Source organism: Periophthalmus magnuspinnatus, chromosome 9 (assembly GCF_009829125.3).
Source record: "Periophthalmus magnuspinnatus isolate fPerMag1 chromosome 9, fPerMag1.2.pri, whole genome shotgun sequence".
Taxonomy (NCBI): Eukaryota; Metazoa; Chordata; class Actinopteri; order Gobiiformes; family Gobiidae; genus Periophthalmus; species Periophthalmus magnuspinnatus.
Genome location: NC_047134.1, coordinates 13,563,571 through 13,578,296, shown reverse-complemented (window position 1 = coordinate 13,578,296; position 14,726 = coordinate 13,563,571). Strand labels below are relative to the sequence as shown.

The following is a 14,726-nucleotide window of genomic DNA, read 5'->3' as shown; positions in this document are numbered from 1 at the left end:
TTCTCTTTATTTCGTAGCAGCTTAATCAAAAAAAATTAGAGCAGTCTGGCGTTAGTTTTTAGTGTCACTGATTTCACTTAAACATTAAACTATAATTTACATCTTGTGGACAAACACTGTAGTATCACTTTAACGTTTTTGACTTGACGTCATTTTCATAACTGCGCAGCCCGAGGTCAGAAGGAAGTGGGTGTTAGCCGAATTAGCTGACTGGCGTTAGCAAGATACAACTTCGAGGACTGCTGTGGCTTCTATGGTGAATATTGATCATATTATGGGTGATTGTTTTCATAAGTGTTTTCTTATAATGTAATCATGCTAACAGTTGGAATTCTGTCTTTCTTAAGCAAGTGTCTTAGCTTAGTTGAACTTTTTTTTTCTGTCGGGCTAGCATAAAAATCACTCAGACTATTTGCCTTTGCTGTTTTTGTGGCATCAGTCTTATACATTTTATAGCATGACTGTGTTTTTATTTTAGACAGTACTCTTGAGAGATTTATCACATGTTATATTTGACCCACAGTAGCAATGTTAAATGTTGCGCCATTACTTCAAAAAGAGTTTTAAGAGTTTGTTTATCTTTTTTTCTCTCCCTCTCTTTTTACATTTTTAGGAAGAGATGTCAGGTGAGAGTGTGGTGAGCGCGGCAGTGCCAGCAGCTACAACTCGGACCACGTCCTTTAAGGGCTCAAGTCCCAGCTCTAAATATGTGAAGCTTAATGTGGGGGGTGCCCTGTACTACACTACCATGCAGACACTAACTAAACAGGACACTATGCTGAAGGCCATGTTCAGTGGCAGGATGGAGGTCCTTACTGATAGTGAAGGTTGGTTATATGTGATAGGTCATCTTTTGAAAGTGAAGAAGTTCCTTACAGTGTTGTTGTGTGTAGGCTGGATATTGATTGATCGCTGTGGTAAACATTTTGGCACAATCTTGAACTACCTTAGAGATGGGGCTGTGCCGCTTCCAGACAGTCGTCGAGAGACTGAAGAGCTCCTTGCTGAGGCAAAGTACTACCTTGTACAGGGCCTGGCGGATGAATGTACAGCTGCATTACAGGTCTCCTACTATCAGTCATTTTGTGCATTGCATCTTTATTTAACCATTCTAATGATACATACTTTCCCCTTAGAACAAAGAAACTTATGAACCGCTTTGTAAAGTTCCACTGATGACCTCTTCTAAAGAAGAACAAAGGCTTATTGCTACATCAAATAAGGCAAGATAATAGGAATAATATCATTATGTTGTGTATTGTTTAATTGAACTGTGGTTATTAACATTATATCCTCGTGCAGCCTACTGTCAAACTGCTGTATAACAGGAGCAACAACAAATACTCATATACCAGGTGAGTTATTTTGCCAGTTATATATATATATATATATATATATATATATATATATATATATACACACACACACACACGTAATGTAGAGTTTGAAATTTTGTTCACACAAAACATCCATTGTCTCTTTTGATATCTTAGCAATTCAGATGACAACATGTTAAAGAATATAGAGTTGTTCGACAAGCTGTCTCTGAGGTTCAATGGTCGGGTACTGTTCATTAAAGATGTCATTGGAGATGAGATCTGCTGCTGGTCATTTTATGGCCAAGGTCGAAAGATTGCTGAAGTCTGTTGTACTTCTATTGTCTATGCCACAGAAAAGAAGCAAACAAAGGTACATTTTCTTATCATAATGCATGTATCATGTACGTTATCGTTTAAAGCCGCTCTCTGTTTCTATCAGGTGGAGTTCCCAGAAGCACGGATATATGAGGAGACCCTTAACATCCTTCTATATGAATCCCATGATGGAAGGGGTCCGGATAATGCCCTTCTGGAAGCAACAGGTGGCGCTGCAGGGAGGTCCCATCATCTGGATGAGGATGAAGAGCGAGAACGTATTGAAAGAGTTCGGCGAATTCATATTAAACGTCCTGATGACCGCACACATCACCATCAGTGATCTTGGACCTTTCACCCTGTGTCTTAGAACCTGGACCTTCTTTGCACCATGCTTGTGCCTTACTATACCTGACACCCTTCTCCATCTTTCACTTTTTTCACCAGCTTTTTCTGTCTCTTCTTGAGATAACTACAATGGGAGTATAGGACAACAGTTTGTATAAGTGTTGCAGTTTTGATATTCTGAGTTTGCGGTTGTTTGTCTATACTCTTTATTGTTGCGCAAGTCGTCTTTACATCTTTTTCCATAATCATGCCTGCAATCAATTCTACATGAGACGGGATTTTTCTTCAGTCTAAAATGTTTTTGGTTTTTTTTAGTTTGAGGTCATTAGACTGCATCATATTAAGTAGAGTAATATTTATTTTATTATAGCTGACTATGTTTTTGGTATACAAAGAGCAAGCGCTTTCTTTTGGCTGGTTGCAAATGAACATATTAAGTGACCTACCTAGTGTTGCCACTTGGTGGCAATGTGTTCTTAGTTTTCCCATTGGCTACTTCAAGCCTGTGTATGACCAAGTTAACCTTCACATGAAAATATAAATTCATAAGATATCAATTAGGGACGTGTTTACACATTTCTTACCACATTTTTACATAATTTGTATTCAGAAGCTCTTAACCAGTCTTTGTAACATGAGCTGTGATGCAGTGAAACGTGTATATGAATGAATGATGGTGGCTGACTGTGAATGAGTGAAACCTGAGGTCTGGAAGAGAATCCTGTCTTCCCAGGTTGAAACAAAGAAACCAGACCCTTATTGTCACATTCATCCAAATTAACGGTTTGCACACAATATAGTTGAAGTATGTCTAACACAGTTTGTGTGTGTATAAAATGTTTTATATTAAATACTACTTTATCATAAAATAAATTAGTACAAGGTGGATTTATTTGTATACTGTTCATTTCTTATATACAAAATTAAGAAATATATGGCTACATTTTGCTAAAATCTGAAATCATGCCCTAAATATTGTTTGACACAAAATAAGCCAGAATGCTAATACTGCAAGAAACAGCATTATTAGTAAATGTATCAGGAAGAATGTAGTGTAGAATGCATGTTTATAAAAAAGTTCACTGAGTTCTAAAAAGTGCATGTTTCTGTAGTCTGTAGACAGGTTAATCTCTTTCAAAGAGGTCTCCTGAAATATGCAGGGCTGTCTTGAGTGTCTCTCCAATTCCCTCACATTACCGTGTCCTGGTCCGTGTGGTAACCTGCGGTGACAAACAGCCCTTCGTTTCTGCAGCTCTTTAGACACAGCTCTGTCAAACACACAATACTCACCACCATGAGGTGTCCATTCTTGCCCTTGTAAACCATGGGCTCTGGTCCAATGCTGAAGTCCACACCACTCTCTTTTCCTGCCTGGACTTCAATCTTGATGCTGTGAAAAAAAACGTAAATCAATAGCTGTAATTTATAACAGAATAAACTTTATTAGTATTTCAATAAGAACATACCTCCCTTGAACTACTTTGATGGCATTCTGTTTATTAGCAATAACGTTGAGTTTGGTAAGAAATTCAAACAAGTAGTCACATTGCATGACTAGATCACCCTGAAACAATAGCATATGTTCTTACGCTCTTTTCAATCAGAATATCCTTTTTATTGAATGCTTTGTGCTGCTTGTACAGAGTTATGAGCACAGCAAATACAAACAAGCTTGTATACCTTCTGTTTGGGATCTTCACAGGTGATATGGAATACCACAATGGCATCTGTCAAACTACTGACTGATATCCCTGAGAACCAAAGTTTAAATTTTAACATATCTTTTGATATGATATTATTTGTAATTGTAAAATGGTTACACTCACCTTTAAGAGATGTGTACAGCACTCTCTGTTTAATCTTGGCATCCTCTACTACATATGCAGCCGTCTGTGTGAGGATCAGCTGCCTGGGTCGTGGCTTGAATCCATTTCTGTCATATTTTATCACAGGTGTACTATACTAAAGAGACTGCGACTGTTAGTGGTCTTGTTCATTCTCATGCATTATTATACATTATATACAATACCTTAATGTGTTCATTCCGAATCATTTGAATGACTCTTGGGTTTATGTCTTGTTCATCTGGGAAAAAAACATTGTCAAATAACTCTTGTGCAGTAACATTATTTAAAGTTTCAAACATCTACTATTTACTGATTCTGGTGTCCACAAAGGGTTGCGCAACACTCTGTGGATAACTCTCCTTTTTTCCCTTAAAGAGTGTACTAGCCACAAATTTTAGTTGAAGCTGAAAATACATATTACATATTTGTGAGTGTTCAGAGATACAAAATTAGTCTGCTTAAAGTGCTCTTTGGGGCTAAAGCCCTATTGATTGTTTGATAAAATAGTTCCTGGGAGTGCATTACCTGAGCTTTTCTCTGTGGTGTGATCCCTCTAACATACTTTCTCACCAGGAGCCGGTAGTGCAGTTTCTTCAGCATTTCTGATGTCTAATAAATTATCAGTGGAAATTAAAACTCTGAAAAAATGATTGTTATTTAATGTGATGTGTAAAGAGTTACCTCTGAACACACAGGCGGTGGAGAGTACCAGGTTGTCTTATCCAAAACAGTTTTGGGTAGATTTTCTTTGAGTCGGTTTAAAAAATTTTGCCTTACAAAAGCGAGGTACTCTGAGTTATCTGTGGTTTTTGCTTGGCCTCTGGTCATGTATCCTTTGATAAATCTGCAAAATCATGACCCCCACCATTAACCTTTAGTACAAAAATACCTGCCTGTAAATGGAATAGTAATACTCTTTAGACACACTGTTTGATGACTTTGACAGCCCAGGCTCTTTTTTCTCTCTCTTTCCGAGCTTGGACTCCTCTCCAGCAGGTCTCAATCTTTGTCGCTAGAATTATATTTTAGAAGTGGAATGTTTCAATAACTACATTATGTCTAAAAAATCTAAACAAATATGCCATACTTAAAAAAAAAAAAAATCATTACCAGCTTCTTTCTGTTTTTTAAACTCTCCTTTCGCTTTGTAACCTTTATATTTGGCCTGGAGCCTGGTAGCTGTAAATAACAAATTATTGTTTAACATTAAAAGCAATATCTCTTTTAATTTGCACTCACCTAGTTCATGTTTACACCGCTCAAATGCATCTTCTGTTGCATACAATGTTCTTGGGTGACGAATAAAAATTTTGCTTCTGAAGAAAAGAAAAAAGCACAGGCTATAGATATTTTGTCTTAAATTCTGTCAACATTTAAACTCTCTTTACCTCCCCATTTTGTATTCATTTGGCAAATAGCCCAAATGCTGAACTAGCACCTCCACTCCATCAGCAGGGTCCCCTCTCCAGTGAGGCCAGGTGGCTGGACACAGAGGTTTGTACCTACAATAATGTTTTGTTAAATGCTAAAGGTAAAACATAATAATATATATTATTTAAATTCTGACCTTTGCAGAAAGACATCGTATTTGCGTCTGTATGCGAAACCAGCACGTCTGACTCTCAGGTGTTCCATGAGGCCCAGATATTTCACCTGATGTCGGACCAGAGCTTCATCAAACTGCCCTGTGAAAATGTTGGTATGCTATTTAAACTTCTGCACATAAATTCATTATTGTGATTGTGTGACAGCAATTACCTTTTTGCTTAGACTCGTTTGATTTCAGGCAGCGTATGTACCAAGCCTCTTTGGCCATGAGGATCTCCGTCAGCTTCAGGAGGCTGCTCTTGAACTGAGTCGCCACCTACAGACACATAGAGGTCATAATCCTTAAGAACCTGTCAATCCCATGTGCTCCAGTACACAATAAGCTGCTGCTGACAGTCAGGTACTCAACTGTTTCAGGCCTTTTCCTGTTGCCTGGATCCAAAGTCGAGAAGCACTCCTGGATTATAGCATTTTTAGACTGGCACATAAGCTAGAAGACCAAAAGCAGGATCCGAAATTGGGAAAATCGGTAAATAATTATTTTAAATTATACATATTTTAAAATGGAACTTACATCTTTAATGGTGCGGTATAGTAGATCATTGTTTTTGTCCAGGAAACCTGGAACAATGCACATAAAAGGTTAGAGGGTAGCTTAAATAAAATAGAAAAAGATTTTACTGGTTTTCCAGACTGAAAAGCTTTTACTGATTTTAAATTAAACCAACACCATGTAACTTTCTGGAGGTTGTATGTCATCTGCATGATTCCGTGGAAATCACTATACTAGTCAGATGAACAACATTTCCATGGAAGCAAGCAGGAGGAGGCAATTTTCCAGGCCAAAGAGTCAGGTCTGTGGAAATGCAAGCCCGTTCACAATAAGGATGCATGTATTTTTTTCCATTTAAATACAAGCATCCAAAATGAATGGTTTTATCATAGTCTATTTTTTGACTAAAAAGTTACACAGTTTTCAAATGTATTTTATGAATTATTTATTTGTAAATGGCTGAGTGTAAATTAAGCATAAAATCTTGTTTCAAGATAAGATTGCTGTCAAATGAAAACAAGAGAAAGTTATATTGACACATTAAATATATGTTTTAAGTATTTTAAAAACTAATTATGAGTGGTATTAAAAGCTAATTCTAAATTTGGACTCTTTACCCACAACACAGTAGGTGACCTCTCCAGCATAATGCAAAAGACGGAAATCTCCTCTTTCTAGAGTCTTGCGGGTCATTTTGTCTGCCAGCTTGTGTCTGTTAGTGAAATTAAAAAAAATACAATAAGGCACATCATCATCATCATCAATGACATGAATCACTTGACCTACGTGACAAAGTGGGGGTGATTTGCCATCTTGTCCTCCAGTCGCTCCAGGAAGGTGAGATCAGTAGCATCTCCAGGCCTTAGACACTCTTCATCCTACACAAAAGGCGTCCTCAAAATCTTCAATATTTTATTAACATCTAACACTCTAATGCGTAAACAAACCAATATGGCTATGATTCCTCTGTGTTTCTCCTCGACCAGATCACATATGATCTTGTTATTAAAAAACTGCACAGGCTCCCACTAATAAGAATAAAAACACTTTGTACATGTTTTCATGACCTCATGACATCATAAATATTAGTCAAGATTACCTCAATTCCTTCTGCTTCATATTCCTCCTGTTCAGCCTTGAGTGTCAACTGGATGAAAAGTTGCTGGAGTTTCTCATTGCAATAATTAATACAAAATTGTTCAAAGCTTAAAAAGAAAAGAAGATATGAAAAAAAGGTCTGAGGCCTTCATGCAACAGTAGTAATTAACAGTACCTGTTAACATAGAAAACCTCAAATCCATATATGTCGAGAAGACCTATTACAGTTTTTCGGGAAGGGTCCTGGAAGTAAAAAGGGGGAAAAATAAATTATAATTTATGCTTGTGTTTGAATGATTTGCCTACACTTACTGTGTTCTCCATGGACTCGTTAATCCTGTTGACCAGCCAGGTGAAAGTGAGTCCATAAATGGCTTTGGCCAAGGCATCTCTGGCATAAATGGCATGATCGATTGTGAATGGGCTTAGAATCTTTACCAACACAGATATAACCACAGAAATCATTATGCAATGTTTGTTGGATTGTTCATGATTGTGAGTATTTTCTGGCATTAAGGAGAAACTTCCACCTGATCATTTTTAGCTTCAATCTTTTTAAATGTGAATCCTTCATGGAGTTTTTGAGCATCAACTCCCAAAAGCTGTGATAACAAATATTTTCGGCATTATCATTATTACTATTATTATTTTTATTAAAACATCAGTTGGTATGTATTATTTGTTGCATTGCTTACATCTGACACCCATCGCAGCTCATTGCTGTTGCTACTGAGGGTGGCAAGACCTTTGCCATCAGGACTAAACTCCAAATTCCCAAGATGGAGAACACTTGCAACAATGGAAAATAAATGCTGAAAAAAATAATATAGTGTAAAGTCTTTGTAAATCCAACAGCTTAACCACTCAACTCACATTATTGTAAGTCTCATCAATGTTCACTACTTGTAGAGCATTTTTGACCGTCTTCCAGTCATTTTTGTCATTTATAGAAGGAACAGTGGCACATTCTCCCTGTTAAAACATTACACAATGAGGTCAGTACAGACATTGGTGTTTGCAGTGAGGGCCTTTACCTACTTGTGTCAGATATTTGTAAAGCTGGCAGTCCCTCTCCAGTCCAAGCTGCTGCAGCAGGTTGTCCCCTGCCCCCTCCACAAGTTGGTAGAAAATGTGGAAGTTCCTCTCTCCGTGATTCTGGTGCACAACTCGTGATTTCTCAAGAAGGTAATTCAGGATATGGCCTCCAACAGCATCCCCCTATGAGCAGCATCAACCTAAAGACAACAACTCTACAACTTGCAGGGAGAACATGCCTATAGTCCACTAAATATACTCATTATTAAGGCTTCTGGATTACTGACCTGGCTGTCAAACTGAATATCCATGTATTTGCCAAAGCGACTTGAATTGTCATTTTTTAGAGTTTTGGCATTTCCAAAGGCCTAGAAAAAAATTAAATAAGTGTCATCATTTGTGGTTTAACTCTTCACACTTTGCAGTAGTGATGCTCTGACCTCCAGTACAGGGTTGGACATGAGCATCTTGTCCCTCACAGTGTTGAGCAGAGTGGTGCTGGGGCAGCTCACGGCATAGTACTGCAGGATCTTCTTTGAGGCTTCTGTCTTTCCTGCTCCACTCTCTCCAGAGATCAGAATAAAGTGGTTGTTGTACTCTGTCAGCATTGTGTGATAAGCATTGTCAGCCAAGGCATAGCTGTAGTGAGAGAGATTTACTTTAAAACACTCAAAAGTCAGATACATAAAGGGTCCTCATGATGGACCAAACCAGAGTCTAGACAATACAAAAAACATTATACCAACCCAAAAAAGGTCAGTGTAGAACAATGGTATCCTGAATAATTCACATTTACTCAAAATATATATCTTAATTTCATAACAAATGCTCAAAATTAGTTTTATTTATTTTTTGCATAGTAATGCAAATTGCATAGTTTTTAAATGATTACAAATTGCATAAGCTGCATACACTAGACTCACATGTGTGGTGGTAGTTCAAAAAAGTTAACCCCCATGTAGATATCCATTTGTTTACTGCTGTAAATGTCCAGCTCTTTGTAAGGATTTAGAGATACCAACAAAGTGCCAATGTAAGTCTGAAAAATAAAATATGACATTACGAAAACATCTCTACCAGATTTATTTTACAACCCTGAAAGACTCACATAGATAAGGTCATTGGTAAAGCGCTTTTTGAGGTTATTGATGAAGGCCTCCTCTGTGGTTTCATCTAGAAGAACAAAGTCCTGGATCCCCACACGGTCCCGGGCCGTGAGAGCGCCCTCCATGTCCAGATGAACCTGTGACCAGAAATCAATTGGACATTTATAAGATTTATTTTTATCTTCTCTAAAGCAAATTTGGAGAAGCCAAAATTTACCCTTTGTTGCTACGGAATAAAATATGCACTATAACGCACTGAGGCACCAGGCACAGAAATAATTAAATAACAAAATTGTTTTAAACCAGATTCATTTGCAAATCTTTATCCCATCAAGACAAAACACACTGATACTTCAGAGAGTCCAAAATTGTTTGTTTTGACTACACGACTGACTGCACTAATGATTGAATAACAGTCTTGGTGGGCGGACTGTTGTGAATGCAATCCTCCAAAAGCACAAATATGGCCCCTGTTTGTTCCATTGAAAAGCCGGGTGTGGAGGTCCTGTGTGCCTTTGAGAGTGAGCGAGTGATTGTGCAAAGAAACAGACAGAGGCTAATCACTACACAGTTCACAGGGACCTTGGCTGGCAGCCCACAGTTCTCCAGAGTTGCACACTGCAACACAACCCCACATTCTCAACACATAGAGGAGAAAATTCCACCAATCTGTTTTGCATTTTCAGCTCCAACCTTTAGACCAAAGGTTTTCACAGCTTTTGTTGGTTTTATATGTTTTTTGTCATTTCTTTGCAAGCGGAGGCTCTTTGATTCCCAACACTCTCTGTAAAACATTAAAAAAGATAATCCATTGGATCTAATTGACACAAAGCCCTCCTTCACCTCCCCCTTTGCCCCTCCTTCCCTCTATCCTCTGCCCATGGCCCTCGATTCTTGAGAAAGGCCAAGTGTTTTTGTCCTGTAAATACCAGGGAGCAGAGACAAAAAAGACGTCTTTAAAATGCAGTCTACAATCCATTACACATATTCCCCCTGCATATCCATTCAGTAATTATTCATTAGAAAACATTTAACGTCACAGTGAATTTCACACTAGGCAGTCGAAACACAATGGAGGAGATTTGGCCTATTTTTGGGTGAGGAGTTGGGGGTGCGGGTTGGCTGTACAGAGGAAGGCTGAGGGCAAGGGAGGGGTGCGAAGGGGTGCCGTATTTGTCTGATCTGAGAACCTTCGAAACTGGGCCGTCTTGAGACAACGGGGACAGACTCCACAGTGCAGTAACGGTCCGTGCCCCGCTGCTCGCCCTCACTCCAGACAAAAGATGCTTGTTCTGTGCAGTGCTGTGTTGTAATTTGGACTTGATTACTCTGCTCACACGGGCCCCACGATGACGATGGAGGAGGCTAGTCAGAAGAGAGTGTTTTCTTTCACCTGTCAGCCCCACACCCCGAATACTTACACCCCTGTGGGTAACAATAGCCCTCACCCTGTGTCCCCTCCACCCAGCCCCCTGTCCCGTAGCCCCCTGCCCGTTTTAAGCCAACGAGACAGGTGAACAATATCATTGAAGGGACCCTTTTGGGGACGTCAGAATCAATCTGAAGATGTGATGGTTGCTGTGGAGCTGTGGTGGGATATTTGTGACACCGCCTTTTTTCATGGGAACAAACTTTTCTCATGGTCATAAAAGCAGACAATAGGTATATGCGCTACAGTATGACAGAACAGCAATGATGAGTCGCTCCCAAAAAACTATAAGGACAATAGTAAATAGTCACTATAAAATATGTTATCTACAAAAAATACTTCACTAAGCTAAACTGTATTATTTTATATTACATTCATATAAAATTAGGTATTAATGATTGATATCTGTTGTAGTAATAGAAACAATGATCATATAATTAATTCTCTGAGGCCAATGACAGATCAGGTGAGCCTTGCAACTTCAGAGCTCAGCAATTCTGTTTTAATTAAGAGATGGTCGTGGTTTTGGTCTAGAGTGTCAATGTTGCCTGAGACTGAGTGAGCTCATTTGCGAGGGGGGTGGGGGGGGTGGGGGGTGGTTTAGAGGCTAGCAACAAGAAGGTTTATCTCTTAAATGACTTTTCCCCCACTTTTCTTCTGCATTAGTAGTATCCTTTAAGAGTATTCTAATTTTAGTAAGATGTTTTTATAGGCTTTGACAAGGAAATATAATTGGTCAAGTTTATATTACTGGGAAATGCACACTGTAATTTGTAATAATTCAGTATCTACACAAATGAAAATAACTCACTGAGAGCTACAAAAATAAATAAACACACATGTCTTCTAACCTGCATTTGAGGTCTGTATTGTTCTGTTTTCAGGTGCAGACTCTTCTGGTTAGGATCCAAAATGACAAAAGTCTTCTTCTCTCAAGAGAAGTTAGACAGGTCTCCTCCAGTGTCTGCTTGCATCAAGACAAAAAAAGACTTAAAGCTGTGGAAAGTAGCAGCTACAAATTGTCAGCTGCACTGGCTCCACAGTTCTGTTCCTTCAGAAGTCGATCATTTGCCCAGTGTGAAGAGGAACAGTTTGGTGATGTTGCATGTGTACATCAGGTACAAGTTGTGCGCCATGCTTAATCATTCATGTTGTGGGAGGTGGAGGAGCAAGGAGATCTTATTCAGGTCTTACCTGGTATCTGCTCCTCTCAGAGTGTAACATAACGGTGTAGAAACAGGACCCAAATGCTCCAAAGCAGCCACATTCTGCAGACAAAAACACTGTGTCTTGCTAAGAAATAGTGTTGAGATTTGATGAGTGAATCAGTGCTGTACAACAGAGCAAGAGTGTGTATAAAACAGAACAATAATAATAATTCTCTTATTTTAACGGACAGAACATACCAAATTCTTTGTGATGAACATGTTTTGTGCTCTTTACAAATGTATTATTATTAGTATTATGCACTAATGTACTTTAATTTGATCAGTTACATGTTGAACAAGTTTACTTTCATAAGTCATAATCCATTTGGACCACAAATGTGTTAAGGCAGACTTAAGTTGCTCAGTTAGTTTTAGGTTACAGTTTAAGAGTGACAAGGTGGGAGTAACATGTGTTTATGCTGTAGCCAGGTAACCACCCTCATAAAACACTGGTGTCCCTTTTCTCTCCTCCAGTGACCCACATGTGAGAGAAAAGATCAGGTTTCAAGTAATTTTTGGATTGATTTATGTCACTGCTTTCAACCAGTTGACTTTAATAGCTGTGTTTTCAGCTTATTTAAATAATTCACTGACCACTGCACAGAAGCTGGGCAGGTTACCTTCTGCATAACCCCACCTCTCCCGCCCAGATCTGCAGCAATGCTTGTCCAATCTTAACAAGCTTTCAGCTACCCACTGCGCTCTGATTCAGCACGAGACCCGGCAAATCCAATTACACACGAGTCAGAGAGGTTGATTTTTCCCATTATAGATGCCATGCTGAGAATGAGAGCTGATGATAACACTCACATCTTGCCACACAACCCCCCTCTCTCACTCCAACCTTATTTTGTCTCCATTTCACAGTTTCCCTCTCTTTATTTCTCCATCTCTTCCTATCTAATTCCTTTTTCCCAAAGACAGTCTTTCTTCTCTTGTGTCATTCTTTAGATCTCCTCTTCTTTCATAGTCTATTATTTTAATTTTTCAGAATAGTGTAGCGAAAGCTGGGTCCATCATATTTTATTTTAAACTGCTGGCTTAATAATGTTATTTCATAGTTCACATAAATGCATACAAGAAACTATATGCATTTATGAACTTATTATTACTATAAAATAACTAATTTAGCTCCAAGTTGCCATTCTGTGCTTGAAATAATGATTCTAAACATGTCTTTCAAGAGGTTAGTGCTAAAATTATTTGCATCAATATTGGACAATTTCAGTGTAGGTTGCCCAACCTACATTGAAATTGTCCAATATATCTATGGAGCATTCTAGACAAACCAATAATATCTCCATGTAGATGTTATTGCTTTGTCTAGAATGTTCCACAGAATGGCATTAAACTTGTAGGTCATATTTAATAGGAATTTAAAAATATTCACCCCCTAATTTGAGTCACCTTTACTTTATGGACTAATGTGGACCTGCTGTGCTAAATAAAGTTTTTAAAGGTAGAATATTTTCCACTCATTCATCAGTGAACACATCACCAATGGCAAGAAACAGAAACTTGAATAAACAATGAATAAACACAGAGCATACTTATTTTATTTATTTTGTTTTATAGTAGCATACAGTTTAAAACATACAACAATTTACAATGAAAAAATATGTAGTAAAATGTACATTTAAATATTTATGAAAAACTGGCTTTATTCCTGTAAAGAAAACCTACTTGAATTTTAAGTTTTTGTAAAAGGCTTTTAATGTGTGTGTATCTAAAAGATAGACGGTATATTAAACTCATTTGCATTATAGGTACACACATGTAACTTTTCAGGATCTACCACCTCCTTGTCTCCATGGAGATGTTATTGCTTTGTCTAGAATGTTCCACAGAATGGCATTAAACTTGTATGTCTTATTTAATAAGAATTTTAAAATATTCACCCCCTAATTTGAGTCACCTTCAAATAATGAGTATTTTCTTTGTACCCTCAGATGAACTCTGTCAGTTTGGCCGGGACTTCTGCTGTTAGCCTATAATATTGAGAGTGTTATTTTGAGAGGGTTAATATTCGGACAATGACAGCGGTCACTCTGGGTCATGGCAGGACTTTGTGTTTCTGATTGGAGATTATAACACAGAGCAGAGCCCACTCTGAAAACAGCTCTGTGTTTGGGTAAACACACAAGTTACCATTTAAGTCTGCTATAAGGGCCTTTGGTTGGCAATCACTCTTAGTGGGCATGAAAGAGTAAAGCCATTACTCTCTGTATGTGAGCTGAATCTGTTATGTTGCTTCTGTTAATGCATAAAATGTTACTGTTAGAAAAGTCAATGATTTATTCATTCTTTATTTATAGACAGGCCTCTTTTGATAATTGATGGTTCAATTTTCAAAAGGAGTGTTGATATGATGATAACACATTTATTTATGCCTATTTGTGGTTGTAGCCTAACCTTACGGGCTTTAGGACCTGTAGAGTTGGTTCTGGGAGGATGCCTTGTTTTTGTCCGTTACGTTCATGCATGTAATCATTGATTGAGTCTATTGTGACAGGCCGATTTACCATCTGTAAGCTCTCAAGGGATTGTCACTTCTGTCACTGCCGTCACCTTTAATTTCTACCTGCAGCCTAGTCCAGGAGGTTGTTGTGCTGTATAATTATAACTTCCTTCATATTTCCATGTGCATTGACTATTGACTACTATAATGCACAGCCCCGGGTTGTTAGTGTAGAAAAGCCCAACCAGTGGTTGGAGTTGCTTTGTAAATCTGACTGACTCTGACAAATAAATATAAAGGCCTAAATAAATCAATAAACAAAAAACACTTGGCGTCGCTCTTACCGTTCATGTTAGACTAGGGGCCAGACTGACTTACACGAAAAGGCAAAAACGCGTTTTACGCTCACATGCAGGGCACAGGTCTGTTAATTAGGCTAAATAATGAAAAACACAAAGCAAT

At 38.2% G+C, this 14,726-nt stretch overlaps 2 protein-coding genes across 3 annotated transcripts; one reads left to right on the top strand and one right to left on the bottom strand.

Moving 5' to 3' along the window:
* The first annotated feature begins 22 nt into the window (after positions 1-22).
* Positions 23-2,874, top strand: kctd10 (potassium channel tetramerization domain containing 10). Its single transcript, XM_033972428.2, has 7 exons — positions 23-256; positions 614-827; positions 894-1,063; positions 1,137-1,223; positions 1,303-1,355; positions 1,494-1,689; positions 1,759-2,874. The coding sequence occupies exons 1-7, from the start codon at positions 254-256 to the stop codon at positions 1,975-1,977; spliced, it is 942 nt and encodes a 313-aa protein (XP_033828319.1). The 5' UTR covers positions 23-253; the 3' UTR covers positions 1,978-2,874.
* Positions 2,875-3,060: 186 nt separating this feature from the next.
* Positions 3,061-9,318, bottom strand: myo1ha (myosin IHa). Of its 2 annotated transcripts, XM_055224412.1 has the most exons (31): positions 9,172-9,318; positions 8,987-9,102; positions 8,504-8,702; positions 8,351-8,431; positions 8,067-8,246; positions 7,902-8,000; positions 7,724-7,840; positions 7,559-7,630; positions 7,341-7,460; positions 7,204-7,271; positions 7,030-7,135; positions 6,878-6,958; positions 6,717-6,808; positions 6,548-6,642; positions 5,952-5,998; positions 5,787-5,867; positions 5,588-5,693; positions 5,397-5,514; positions 5,218-5,331; positions 5,069-5,145; positions 4,940-5,008; positions 4,757-4,841; positions 4,511-4,673; positions 4,355-4,438; positions 4,140-4,233; positions 4,012-4,067; positions 3,809-3,944; positions 3,663-3,733; positions 3,449-3,546; positions 3,273-3,372; positions 3,061-3,202 (listed from the first exon to the last, which is right to left on the bottom strand). In XM_055224412.1, the coding sequence occupies exons 1-31, from the start codon at positions 9,292-9,294 to the stop codon at positions 3,176-3,178; spliced, it is 3,075 nt and encodes a 1,024-aa protein (XP_055080387.1). In that variant the 5' UTR covers positions 9,295-9,318; the 3' UTR covers positions 3,061-3,175. The 2 variants fall into 2 exon arrangements, with proteins under 2 accessions (XP_055080387.1, XP_055080386.1); XM_055224411.1 differs by lacking the exon at positions 9,172-9,318 and having other exon boundaries at positions 8,504-8,661; positions 8,987-9,043.
* Positions 9,319-14,726: the final 5,408 nt, after the last annotated feature.